Raw genomic sequence first — 14676 nt, 5'->3', positions numbered from 1 at the left:
GCAGGCCAACAGAAAAAAGAGTGAGAGAAAGTTGTGGCGAAAGAGTACAACAGGGATCGCCACCACCCCCTGCCGGAGCCTCGTGGAGCTTTAGGTGTTTTTACTCAATAAACACTCACAATGCCTGGTTTTTTGGAATCGAAACCGCGAGTCTGCTGCCCTAACCACTGCGCCTCCACATGTATATATATATATATATATATTGTTGTATTTAGGAATGGTCATTTTGCCAGTTTAGTCAATAACACTCGCACTATATATTTGGTGTTATTTTACTTCAGCGTTATTTATTTTTTACATTAATCTTAATCTTATTTTGGTCAGAGTTCTTTCGTCACACTCCTGTGACCTCATCAGGCAAAATGACCATTCCTAAATACAACAATATCTGTTTCAATACACGATTTCACATCAAAAATCTTGCAAAACGAATATATATATATATATATACATATATATATATACATGTATGTGTATATATATATATATATATATATATTACATGTATGTGTATATCCGGTTCTTGACTGAAGATTGAAGGCTTCGAATGTCCCGTCCGTGTTTTTTGTGTCGTCATCAAAATGTTTTGTGTTCTTGTCCCAGTTTGTATTTTTTATACATATATATATATATAATTATAATTATCATTTATTTCAGTAAAAGACAAACAATGATAATATTTCTAACTTGCGGATAAACATTTCTTGTTTCTCACAGAAAAGTAACCAAATTGTTAGCGAGGACCATCTCCACCAAATTTTGCAAGAAGTTGATCTGAATAAAAACGCACAAGTTGACATGGGAGAATTCCTGCAGGTAATTTTTTTTTTTTTTTACTCCAATGTATTTGAAACCTTGAAATTTTTGTTTGTAAATTTTGCAGGAAATGAGCAACCATCACATAATGTCAAGACAAGGTACACACACAGTGTCTTCTTTTAGATTTTGTCTCCCAAATCCACTCACATAATGATGTTAATACATACACACATATTTAGAAACATATATATATATATATATATATATATCATCGTTTAACGTCCGTTCTCCATGCTAGCATGGGTTGGACGGTTCGACCGGGGATTTGGGAAGCCAGGAGGCTGTACCAGGCTCCAGTCTGATCTGGCAGTGTTTCTACAGCTGGATGCCCTTCCTAACGCCAACCACTCCGTGAGTGTAGTGGGTGCTTTATAATAAATTAATAAATAAAATAAAACATATGCATATATACATACATATATGTACGTACCTACCTCTACATGTATATATGGGTACAGGACACCAAAAAAACGTCGAATACAATGAGAAACGAAAACATAAACACAAAACCAAGGAAATGGACATGTTTCTTAAACAACGAAAAAATAGAGTACAGGACATACAATACAAGGAAAATTCCCCTTCTTCAGTCGCCTTTGTTTCATCTACTCTGTGTTTCGAATGTCAAGGCGAGACACGACTTTAATGAAACATTCCTTCCCGCGAAAAGCAAATGAAATATTATTTGAGATTTTTTTGTGGAGGGGTAAAAATGGTAACAAAAACAGGACAGTAACGACAGTACAAAATATAAACAGTAAAAGACAGGATAAGGAGAATAACAGTAACACAGACAAGAAGGGCTGTTAAGCCGAACGAGATAAAATATTACGAACAATATATATATATTATATATATATATATATATATATATATATATACATTAGTTTAAAAGCTGCACTCCATGTGGACTTTTAAGCTGGCTCCTGTAGAGGGCTAATTGGGCTTGTGGCCCAAAACCAAAGACAGCAATAATAATAAAGCATTTATTGGTACCCCACTAATGCGGTATTACTTTAAATTCAGTTTAAAGGAAAAACTTGTAACTTCACAAATTTTTGGAGTTCTTTTAAAATTTGAATAGAAGATGTGTGTGTATTGTGACTTTGTGTTCATCCCCCACCACTGCTTGACAACTGGTGTTGCTGTGTCTATGTTCATGTAACTTAGCAGTTCAAAAGAGGCCAATAAGAAAGTACCAGGCATAAAAAAAGAAAGAACTGGTGTCGATTTGTTCAATTAAAATTCAAGGCGGTGTCCCAGCACGGCCGAAGTCTAATGACTGAAAACGATAAAAGAACCACTAAATTCCTTAGTAAAACTTAAAGCTAAGGGAGGTAACTCTTGTACCTCTCATGGTTGCTTTATGTGCTAGAAATAGCAACCCCAAATGCTTTTAAATCAGATCCCAATGCTGGATGTGCAAGAACCAACTGAAGGGCATATTTTCAATCCCGAGATCATCCTGATTCCAAAAAGGTATAATATGTCTGTATAGAGCAAATATAGGCTGAGATACAGGGGTCCCAGACAGACAGAATGTCGCTTTTATTAATATAGATATACCTACATACACACACATACATATATCAGTTTTCTTTCAGTTTCCATCGATCAAATCTACTAACAAGACCTTGGTTAGCCTAGGACTAGTGTAGAAGACACTTGCTTAAGGGGCTACACTGTAAGACAGAACCTGAAACCATGTGGTTGGGAAGCTATGCCTGTGTGTGTATATATATATGTGTGTGTATGAGAGAGAGAGAGTAAAATTTCTCACTGAAGAACAGTATAATCTAAGTTGATTTATCTCTTTCTGTCTTTCCAGATGATGAGTGCACTAAAGACTGGTGCCATTTCTAACAGCCGATTTGCATATGCTGTACGTGCTAAAGAGAGTGCTGTGATACCTGTTGAACGCAGTGGTGGTGGTGTCTAGGCGTTTTTCCATCTTTTTTCTTTTATTTTAACCAAATGGGAATTAAATCCGTTTGCACACTTTAGAATTATGTAATGATTTATTTTATGTCTTGATATTAGTGAAACAGAGATAACCTCTTGGAATCTCATTTGGGAGTCAGATAAATTCATCATCGCATGCCTGACCATTATTGGTAAATTCATTGTCATGCTTAACACATTGTTGGTAAGTGATTATTTTTTGGGGGGTGGGTATGCTTTTTTTTTATCCACAGAGAAAAAAACAGAATTGCCAAACATTAAAGTTTCCACATGCTCAATAGATATATCGCATATTAACAATGAACAAGAAATTCAGAAGCTTCCTCTCCCTTTTCGCATATATATGTTGGACATACAAGTCTTAACATACCAATTATTGATCTACTTAATGTTATAGATGCAGCACATCTTACATAACAGCATATATATATATATATATATACACTTGCGTCAGAAATTAATTAGCACTTCTCAAATTTCTACATTAAATAGGTTAAATCAATTAACCTATGAGCTGTTCAAAACGTCTTACGCGATGAGAAAATTTAGTATGGTGTGATTTCGGTCCTTGCGAGGCGCTACCTATATCTATTAAACAAAGGAAGATTTGTCTGCATCCGCACTCCAAGTTGTTGTTGCACTGCTATGTCAACATCATAAGGCTGTAGACTCTCAAACTGCTCTGCAAACAAAGTTACGTCATCGTTCTGCGCAACAGTGAACTCGCAACAAAGCAATAGTTCGAGATATGGCCACTAGGTGACAGCACATACCTTGAGTGAAGAGCAAATCAAGGGTGCTAATTAATTTCTGACGGTAGTGTATATGTATATATATATATATATAAACAGCATTAGATTAAAGTAGAATGGTTGTTAAGTGAGCAATAAGCATGAGTATTGGAGTCAATTCGTTTGAGTAAGAAAACCCTTTAAGCCAGTTCTCCAGCATTGCCGCAGTCCAATGACTGAAACAAGTAATAGATATACCAACACACACTCACATATATAATGGATCATCCCATAAATAATGCGTTTTTTTTATTCTTCTTTTATCTTTCAAAAGTAAGATAAACAAAGTTCTTTTTTAATCTAAAATATACTCTCCTTCATTTTCTACAATACTCTTCCATTTATCTGGTAGACTTGCAAGGCCTCTCTTCCAAAATTCACTTATCTGTGATGAAGAATACTTCTCCAGTACTATTCTGACCTCATCTACAGAATTCATATTTTTTTCATACCACATAATTTTGAAGACTACAGAATAAATGATAATCAGATTAGGCAATGTCCTGCAAATAAATGGGTGGGGCATCGTTTCCCATTCAAACTGCTCCATCCTTTGGAATGCATCATCGCTATAAGTGGCTGAACATTTTCCTGATGGAAGAACACCTTTCATCTTGAAACCAAAGATGGTCATTTTTCTTCTAGTGCTGACTTAAGCCACTCAAGCTGCTTGCAGTAGATCCCCTTTGTTATCGTTTGGTTTGGGTATAAAAGTTCAAAGTGGACTAAACCTTTCATATCCCATCAAACAGATAACATCACCTTACATGGATGAAGACCTTCTTTAGCCTGGGGTGCCTGTGTTTCTCCTTTTGCCACCCACTATCTGTGGCACTTGACATTTTTATGGAGAACCCATTTCTCATCACCAGTCACTATTCGGTCCAAAAAAGGTTCATTCGTGAGACATGACAATGAAGAAGAGCACACATTCACTCTCTGCATGCGATTAGACTCAGAAAGTTTGTGAGGAACCCATTGACCCAATTTTCTGACTTTTCTAATGGCATCAGATGTTGATGAATGGTTGAATGGACAAATCCAAGCTTCTCTGTCAGTTCCTCAACAGTTACAATGGAATTTTGTTCCACCAGGGTTTGCAGGACAGCCTCATCAAGATCTACAGATCTTCCAGGATGAGGTTCATCTTCTAGGCTGTAGTTTCCAGTTTGAAATTTCTGGAACCACTGTTGACACCAACTTGCACTTATTTCTGATCCCCATACACTGCATTAATATTTCTTGCACTTTCTGTTACATTGTTGCCTTTATTGAACTCATAAAGCAAAATATGCCGAATGTGCTCCTTTGTTACTTCTATTATAGATTTGAAAAAATAACTGCTAAAATCGAACTGCACTCTTCAAAACTTGTACTAAGAATAAGGACGAGGTAAAATTACTACCTGCTTTTATAGTAAGTTGATGCAGGTAGTTTATCCCATCCCCCTCTGACTTTTAGTTCATGCAATTGAAAAAAACCACATTATTTATGGGATAACCCAAAATATATATATGTGTATGTATGTTTGATAGAACAAATAACAGGGCTCATTATATGAGTAGATATGCTAATAAACATGTTTTTGTCATGAATAGAGAAGTTAAACTTACTTGGAAACAGAACTGCAAAAAGAATCTTATAATAATAATTATGCTTTTTCCTTCATCACTTAGCTTGTCTGTAACAATTTCATGTGATTAGTTGAAGGGGAAAGGGAGAGGAGGATGCAGAGCAGGAGGTGACGGTGAGTGAAATGTGTAATTTCTTTTTTTTAACTAAGTTTTTTTCTTCTGTTACTTAGCCTGTCTGTAACACTTTCACATGACTAGTTGAAGAGAAAGGCAAAGAGAGAAAAAGAGGGTAATGTGAAGAATGAAAGAGGGAGAGTGCTGTATAATTTAGTCCTTAAAAGTGTGCACAAAGTATATAAAGTGCATTAAGTAATCATCATATTCCAATTTCATTCACTTTTCAGTGATTAGCAAATTAGTGAATATCTTTTGATACAGACACAACACAGGCTACGCTTTCAGATTTTTTGGATAAAGTTTTCAGAAATAACCCAATAGGTTTACAATTAATTCCATGAAATATTCTCAGGTCCTACTAGTAATAAAATAAATAAAATGAACAGAAAATAGTCATTATGCCAATATTAAATTGAACATTGGTTCAATTCCACTCCTTAATTATTAATCAATTAGTTAAATATCTATCCAGTTAACTAATTGATCATTTGTTTGACTTGTTAGTTAACACTCAAACTTTTTTTTTTGTCAAAGTTCTTGTTACTATTTGCAACTTTTTCAGTGACTTCTCTCCAAGTCTGTTACAGAGGTCCTGTTTGTCTCTCTCAGACACTCCTGTTAAAGAATCCAGTATTTCAAGATATTGATATTTATTGGCAAATTCATTGGATTCCCTCAATGCTGTCTTTTACCATTCACTTAGTGACACGAAGAGCTTTTGCTCTTTGAGTTTATTTTTTTTTTTTACTGTTGACTAAATGTGAATTTTGCAGTAGATACAATCTTTTTAAAATAATGTTTAGCAAATTTAATATTTTACTGTGGATAAAAGCATGACAGTTTCACCAGATATGTTTTCGGCATGAGGACAAATTTATCGACAATCTATTGGGTGGTGTTGTAACTAGAGTCAAGCTATTCACCATTATGTAAATTAAACCCTAACAAATTTACAGTGACTCCCATCCCAATCTCTTAAAGACAGGAGTGAATTATTCACAGATTTTTTACCATCAAATAAGAAAGAATAAGGAACAACTTAATCTTTTTTTTTTTTAATGAAGCTTTTAACCCTTTCGTTACTGTATTTATTTTCAGATGCTCTGTGTTTCTTCCAATTATTTTTAATATAACAAAGAATTTAGTAAAATAACATCGTTATAATTAAGCTAGTTTTAGGAACATAAACTGTGGCTAAGGTTTGGTGGAAGATCTTAATTCAGAACTTTTGAAAACCAGACATTTGTACTAAAGAGCCAGAGCCGGTTTCAGCCAGGTCGGTAATGAAAGGGTTACTTACATATTATTTAAGAATTTATTTTACCTTTTTGTTTTATTTTTTAACTGGTTCTTTACAAACCAGTTTTGTTAAAAATTTGTTTTGTTGATATTAATCAAGAATATAGACATCATCATATTCTCTCTCTCTCCCTCCCTCCCTCCCCACCCAACACATTCAGAAATCAATCTCAACAGAAACTTGCCTGAATCTCAGCTCAGTTCAGAAATTAAATTTTGATTAAATTAAATGTTTTGGCATGGGGGGAAAAGAAAATGGCAGCTGCCTCCAAATATTTGGAAAGATAATCTGCTTATTTGCTCTTATTAAAAGAGACCATATATATTTTCAATAAGGATTGTAAAATTTTGGAGTCTTATGCATTTAACTTCATTGTTTTAGCTTTCATGCACTCATATAAACAGTGCACTAATACTATACATATATATACATATAGATATATATACATATATATATATGTGTGTGTGTGTGTGTGTGTGTGTGTGTGTATGTATATATATATATATATATATGTAGGAGTGGCTGTGTAGTAAGAAGCTTGCTTCCCAACCGCTTGATTCCAAGTTTAGTCCCACTGTGTGACACCTTGGCCAAGTGTCTTCTACTATAGCCTCGGGTTAACCATAGCCTTGTGAGTGGATTTGGTTGACAGAAGCTGGAAGAAGCCTGTCATATATATATATATATATATATATATATATTTGTGTGTCTGTATTTGTCCCCCCACCATCACTTGATAGCCAATGCTGGTGAGTTTATGCCTCCGTAACTTAGTGGTTGAGCAAAAGAAACCAATAGAATAAGTACCAGGCTTACAAACAAGTACTGGGGTTGATATTTTTCAACTAATACCCTTTAAGGTGATGCTCCAGCATGGCCACAGTCAAATGACTGAAGCAAATAAAAGAATATATATATATGTAAATGTTTGGTAACAGGCTAAATATATAAGTGCTGTGCACAAAACTCTTGGCACTTGGAGTCACTTTGTAACTTTTACCAATTAAAAATACAATAAACACTCAGGGGTCAGAGGAAGGTCTCAGTGGAGAGTCTTTTGTAATTAATGTATTTTTGGTGGTGGTAGCAGAGGAAAGGCAGGTGGGGGGCAAGCATTTGGTACTATTTCTCAGTAACGGGTATAGGGATAATTTACCTTTACCAGAATCTCAGCAAAATTCCTTCAACACATAGTACATATATATATATATATATTTGTGTGTGTGTCAAAGCTTCAACCCTTTCCATGTAAAAGAAAATATGATGCTCTCTAGAGAATGGTATTGAGTAATCTTTCAGTTTGATTATGACACCCAATATATACATAGTCAGACTGTTGAATTAGGATCAGATTTATTTAATTGCTAAACAATTATATTTTCCCGACATTGTTAAATATACAATGTTGTATATTTATATAAAGATTCATTCATCCTTAAACTTTTCTCTCTTTTTTTCTCTTTAATATTCCACTCATTAAATATCATTAACTTAAATATTGTTTTTTTTTCATAGCATAGCATGGGATTTTAAATTTATTTAGTGTTTAAAGAAGTCTATTTTCTGATGCCAACAAAAAGCATGCTTTCTTGTATATTTATTTACTGATTCATTCATTACTACACTTGCAAGTACACACAAAAGTATGTTTCTGTGAAGGCCAGGAAAACGACTGAAGCATACCTAAAGCTGTTTGTACTTGGCAGTTAAATGAAAAAAAACATCAGCCACTGAGTAATCCTTTGTTTTGTTACTTATATTATAGTTATTTCTATTTAATGTATCTAAATTAATGGAATGTTCAAACACAAAAATGCTTATCTCTAATAAAACTAATTACCTTAGTTCTGTAACTAATCAATAACTTAATGGATTGAACTATACTCAGACAAATACAAAATACTTTCAATCAACAAAACCAACCTCCAATATTTTTTATTTTAAAATAAATTGTTAATCTTATAAAAACAAATAAACTGGGAGTGGGAGCAGTTTTAAATCTATCCAATTCCTCATCAGCATCTTTAATTAATACTAATTGTTCTACAAGATGATGTATGTACTGCCCTTGGTTTCATCTTGCGAAGCTACTAAATTGAAAAGAAAAAAAGAATTTTCTCATTTGTCATTTCATGTTATCTGACCAAAAAAAATAAAGTGTTTTTACCTGAATAAAATAAAGCTTTTCATCATTTTCTTCTTTTCTCTCTCTCTTTTATATGGTTCTTACCGAGAATACAGCAACCTCTTTAGCACTGGTGCCACAATAAAATGCACCAGTATGCACTTTCGACTGGTTGGAAGGTATATGCGCAGGATGTAAACCTTTCCTTTAAAGATCAAAACTGTATATGCCAAATTATTGGGTTATCTCATAAATAATGCGGTTTTTTTTATACTTCTTTTAATTAAGATAAACATTTTTTTTTAAATGAAGGAGAATATATTTTAGATTTTAAAAAAAATCATGCTAGCATGGGTTGGATGATTTGACTGAGGTCTGGTGAACCAGATAGGAGCCTGGCACAGCCATCTGGTTCGCCAGACCTCAGTCAAATCATCCAACCCATGCTAGCATGGAAAGCAGACATTAAACGATGATGATGATGATTTTTTTTTTTAAATCTAAAATATATTCTCCTTCATTTTCTACAATGTTCTTCCATCATTCTGGTAGACTTGCAAGGCCCTTCTTCCAAAATTCACTTATCTATGATGAAAAATACTCCTCCAGTACTGTTCTGACCTCATCTACAGAATTAATATTTTTTCATCCAAATGATTTTGAAGACTGCAGAATAAATGATGGGACAATGTCTGGCGAATATGGTGGGTGGGGCATTGTTTCCCATTCAAACTGCTCCAGTCTTTGGAATGTCATCCTCGCTGTATGTGGCCAAGCATTATCCTGATTGAAGATCACCTTTCGTCTTGAAACCAAAGATGGTTGTTTTTCTTATAGTGCTGACTTGAATGACCAAATCCAAGTTTCTCTGAGAGTTCTTCAGTTACGACGGGATTTTGTTCCACCAGGGTTTGCAGGATATCCTTGTCAAGCTCTTACAGATCTTCCAGGACAAGGCTCATCGTCTAGGCTGTAGTTTCCTGCTCGGAATTTCTGGAACCACCATTGACACAGGCTTGCACTTATTGTCCAATCCCCATATACTGCATTAATATTCCTCACACTTTCCATTGCATTGTTGCCTTTATTGAACTCACAAAGCAAAATATGCCAAATATGCTCCTTTGTCACTTCCATTATAGCTTTGAAAAAAATAACTGTTAAAATCGAACTGTATTCTTCAAAACTTGCACTAAAAATAAAGTAGTTTATCCCATTCCCATCCGAATTTTAGTTCATGCAATTGGAAAAATCACATCATTTATGGGGTGACCCAATATATTTAAATTAAGCCAATGATTTGGAAAACAACCTCATTCTTTATACTAATAAAATTTTAACTTCCTAAACAAATTGAAATCTTACTCCTACCTGGAGTAGTGTAAGTTATTGAAGGCTTATGTTCAGTAATTTTGTAGTGTGTGAGCAGATTTCAATTTGATCAGTCCTCAGACCCCTCTTATTCATCTCCTCCAGGTAATAACAGAGGAATTCAAGACAGGATTCCCCTGGAAGCTCCTCTATGCTGATGACCCTGCTCTAATAGCTGAGTCACTATCAAAACTAGATAAGTTTCAGGTGTGGAAGCAAGGTCTAGAATCGAAGGGCCTTAGAGTCAATCTAGCAAAAACCAGTCTTAGTAAGTAGGAAGGCAGACAAATCACCAATCCCTTCAGGTAGACGGCCCTGCTCAATCTGTAGAAAAGGTGTAGGTAGAAACTCCATAAAATGTACCTGATGTAAGCTATGGACACATAAGTGGTGCAGCAATATCAATGGGAAAAATAACTTATACTACCAAAGATGCTATTATGGTAAAGCAGCAGCAGGAGAAATACATAGCGAAAGATAAACATCTGTAGTTGGCTTTTGTTGACTTGAAGAAAGCTTTTGACAGGGTCCCCTGTACTTATTTTACTGGCTCTGAAAGGATAAAAGATAAGGTCAACTTCAGTAAAATTTGAACTCAGAATGTTAAGACAGATGAAATGGTGCCAAGCATTTTGCCTAGCATGCTAAAGATTGTGCCAACTCACTGCTCTCAAAAAAAAAAAAGGAGGAGGGGGTTAAAATATTAATAAATAAATGCAAAAACCAGGCATTGTTGTTCATTTTTTTCTTTTTTTATGACAATTTTTGGTTTGTTTCAATTTTAGTATAAAAAAGTGGAAAAAAAGCTACATGTGAATATCAGCAAACAGCTAAAAAAAATTCTTATGGCTTTCTGTATGAATTATTTCAGTCTTTGAGATGAAAAATGGTATTCTGAAAGGAAAGAGGAATGCTGACATACATGAACAGGAGGAGGAAAGAAATGTTTTTTTATGCAAAGTCAAGTGAAAGTCAGTCAAATTTATGTCGCTACCACACTCGCTCACACCAACACAAAAATTCAATTTATCAAAACGGAAAGTTTTCTTCTGTTCTGCATTTTATGTTGCATTGCGTTTGCGTTTTTTACTGCCGCTGTTAGCGCTGCTTTTTAACCTGCTGCAGCATTTGTGTTTCCTCTTCCGACTGCTGGGTTTCACGACGCTACTGCACAGTGCCTGAGAAACACAGACCCTTCGCTTGCGCCGGCTTTTGCTTCTTGTGTAATAGGGGCTTTCAAAATATAACAGACATGGAATCTTGCGTTGCTGAGTGGTCACCGTTTTGGTTGGGGAGGACTTTACTGCAGTCTTGAGAGAAGAAGGTGGAGGAGATGGAGGAGGAGGAGGGGGAGGAGATGGGTTGAAGGGGTCAGTGTTCTCCTCCGAGGTAGTCAGTATATGAGTGAAAGAGTCCCTTGTTGTTGACCCTTTGCTGTCTGTTGTTTTCATATAGGTTTTTGCAAGATCAGGGATGGTTGTGGTGGAGGTGGAAGTGGTAGTGTCATTCGGTGGCTCCTGTGAAGGATTTAGTAGGGAGAAGATTAAGATGTACACTTGGGATTTGAACACCTCCTTCATGGGAACCTGTTGCACATTTGTGTCATTACAAAGTATCCAAGAGTCTGAAATGACAATGATTAAATCAATCAGCTTTATTAAAACATTTCACAAATTTATTAGTAAAATTATTAAAGGTGGCAAACAATTTGGAAAGATAAAAATAAAATACAACAAAATATAGAGAAAATCAGATCTTTAACCCCTTACCCGGCAGAAACGAATATATGCGTTTTGACCGAAATCGTTTTTTTCTATCTCTGGCGAGTTAACACTCGCCAAAATCGACAGCAAACGAGTTCCTTCGTCTAAAAATGGGTTAACTCGTTTCTGCCCAATGCCATAATTTAAAATCAATATTATTGAATTAAAATTCATAATAAATAAGGTTTGAAATATACCTCGAAATTACCATTCAAAACATAGTAAAATAAAACAATTAAAAAATATGTCTGAAAAAATACATTTATTTTCAAAATAATTGTTGGGTAAGGGGTTAATTGTAGAATTCACCTTACAAAGCCGACATTGAAATTAATGATGGCAGTGGCATGGAAAAAGCAGCCCTACCTCCTCCAGGCACTTCTCTTGCCAAGCCACTAAGTTACAGGGACATAAACACACCAACACCAGTTGTCAAATGGTGACAAGGGACAAACGCACACACATAGATGACAGGCTTCTTTCAGTTTCCATCTACCAAATTCACTCACAAGGTTTTTGTCAGCTTAAGGCTATAGTAGAGGACACTCGCCTATGGTGCCATGCAGTGGGACTGAACCCAGAACCATGTAGTTGGGAAGCAAACTTCTTAACACACAGCCATGCCTGCACCTAGAGTTTACATATTTAAGAGCGTATTGTTGAGAGTATGGATGATGAGATCACTGTTGGACAGGCACTTGTTTACATATTCAGTCTTGGACTCATTGAGGTAAAGACCTACACAATTTGAGGCTTGTTCAAGAGATTGTAAAAGAGACTGGGCATTGGAGAGAGAATCACTGATAAGAGCGATGTTAAAGGTATGGCCTGGTCAGCCTGTAATGATATGCATAAGATCTGGTCATCAAATCTAAGTAGAATTTCAAACTTAAAATCTTCAAAGCCACAGTCGAACCAATTCTACTATATGGCTCAGAAACCTGGACATTATCAAAGAAGCTTGAGAGGCGGTTGGATGGAACTTACACTCGCCTCCTTATGAGAGCTCAAAATCTCTCATGGAAGTGTCATCCAACCAAAGTAGAAATATATGGGAAATTACCACCTGTATCATCTCTTGTGAAAGGTAGAAGAGTCCAGTTTGCTGGACATTGTTGTAGAGATGAAAAAGAGGTAATTTCTACTCTTCTCCTCCGGAAGCCATCTGCTCATGATACCAGAGGGCGCGCACTCTCCTACCCTGATGTAATCTCCAAGGATACAGGCATCTAGCAACAGGACCTCTGTAATGCTATGATGGACCGTGAAGTCTGGCGTAACATAGTAAATTCCATTGTCTCGACCACGGTAGAACAATGATCATGATAGTTTACAACTCTGATGCTATGTCTAGGAAAGAAATGTCTAGAAATAACACACTCTCTAACACAAACACGATGGACTACTTTCAGTTTCCATCAACTAAATCTGCTCATAAGACTTTGGTATCTTATTGTAACTTATTTCTGGACCCTGGAAGGATAAAAAGACAAAGTTAACATCAGCAGGATTCAACAACCCAGAAGATATACTTAAGGGCATTTTGTCTCATGCTCTGACATTGAGTGAAAATGATGCATGCCATCAAAGTACTACATACCAGCCTCTTTGCTCCAGCAGAAAGCTGTGTAATGGCCTGACCCAAAACCTTTACCATGATGGATGATAATGGCTGAGAGTTGGTAAAGGCGCTGGGATTGTATGCTGCTCATTGATTTGGCACAAAACTGTTGAATGTTCAAAAACTTGTCAAATGAGACGTGTGTGGCTATCTTCTCTCTGTGGTTACCTTTCGACCATCTGGAGGGAAAGAAAATGGTGATGATAATAATAATAATAATAATAACAATAATAATAATAATAATAACAATAATAATTATAATAATAATAATAATAACAATAACAATTATAATAATAATAACAATAATAATAATAATAACAATTATAATAATAACAATAATAATAATAACAATAATAATAATAATAATAATGATAATAACAATAATAATAATGATAATAATAATATAAAAAAACAAAACAAATTACATTTCAATAGATTTTTATAATTTTGGGGATTGTATAAATCATAAAATAAATACATGTTGAAATAATCTTGTGTTTATCACTGAAGGGGAAGAGGAGCAGATGGAGAATGGTTGGTCTGGGAGACAAATACTGAAAGAACAGCAAGGAAATGAGAGAGAAAGAGAGAGAGAAGAGGTAGTTAGGATTAACTAACTTCTAAGCAAGTTACCAAGGAAAGGCCTCTATGTAGTTGGTCAACCTGTTAGAAATAGCAGCTAAATCTTCCTCAAATCCCACCTTATTCATCTTTAACCCTTTAGCATTTAAACCGGCCATATCTGGCCAAAAGTATTCTGCCTGTTTAATTTTCAAACTGGCCAGATCTGGCCTCTCACACCAACCCTACAATATCATTCTAAAAATTAACGGTTGCCCCATCAAAGTCTCATAGCCACAAGATAATGCATGATTAGTTCAAAACAAGGTGGATAAAAAAGCATTAATTTTGGCAGAATAATGTGAACACTAAAGGGTTAAAAAGAAAAAGGCTAACTATACACATTGGCCAATGCTGTTCTAGATAATATCATCTAGGAAATTAGATGGGGATGGTCATGGCTGGAATTATTTTGATCTTGATTCAAAGTCTGTTTGATTAAGGCTGACATGAGGGCAAAGGTAAACAACAACAACAACAACAGCTTCTAAAATGTTTGTCTGTTGCTAAGTCATTATAAAGAGATAACCAAACAAATTCCTTGGAAAGCTT

At 35.2% G+C, this 14676-nt stretch overlaps 2 protein-coding genes across 4 annotated transcripts in view; one reads left to right on the top strand and one right to left on the bottom strand.

Moving 5' to 3' along the window:
* LOC115223471 (glycerol-3-phosphate dehydrogenase, mitochondrial) overlaps positions 1-3017 on the top strand; it is a 69843-nt gene extending 66826 nt beyond the window's left edge. For all 3 annotated transcript variants that reach the window (XM_029794064.2, XM_029794063.2, XM_036512403.1), the window contains 2 exons: positions 718-816; positions 2648-3017. In XM_029794064.2, coding sequence (XP_029649924.1) covers positions 718-816; positions 2648-2758 — 210 coding nt within the window. In that variant the 3' untranslated portion in view covers positions 2759-3017. The remainder of the gene's footprint in view (positions 1-717; positions 817-2647) is intronic.
* Positions 3018-10848: 7831 nt separating this feature from the next.
* LOC115223604 (ubiquitin carboxyl-terminal hydrolase 44) overlaps positions 10849-14676 on the bottom strand; it is a 44234-nt gene continuing 40406 nt past the window's right edge. The window contains exons 14-15 of the mRNA XM_036512405.1: positions 13483-13682; positions 10849-11743 (exon numbers count right to left, since the gene is read on the bottom strand). Of these exons, the coding sequence (XP_036368298.1) occupies positions 11181-11743; positions 13483-13682 (763 nt within the window). The 3' untranslated portion in view covers positions 10849-11180. The remainder of the gene's footprint in view (positions 11744-13482; positions 13683-14676) is intronic.

The sequence above is a fragment of the Octopus sinensis genome, linkage group LG23 (assembly GCF_006345805.1).
Source record: "Octopus sinensis linkage group LG23, ASM634580v1, whole genome shotgun sequence".
Taxonomy (NCBI): Eukaryota; Metazoa; Mollusca; class Cephalopoda; order Octopoda; family Octopodidae; genus Octopus; species Octopus sinensis.
Note: the sequence above shows the minus strand (reverse complement) of the source record. Positions and strands in the feature narration are given on the sequence as shown.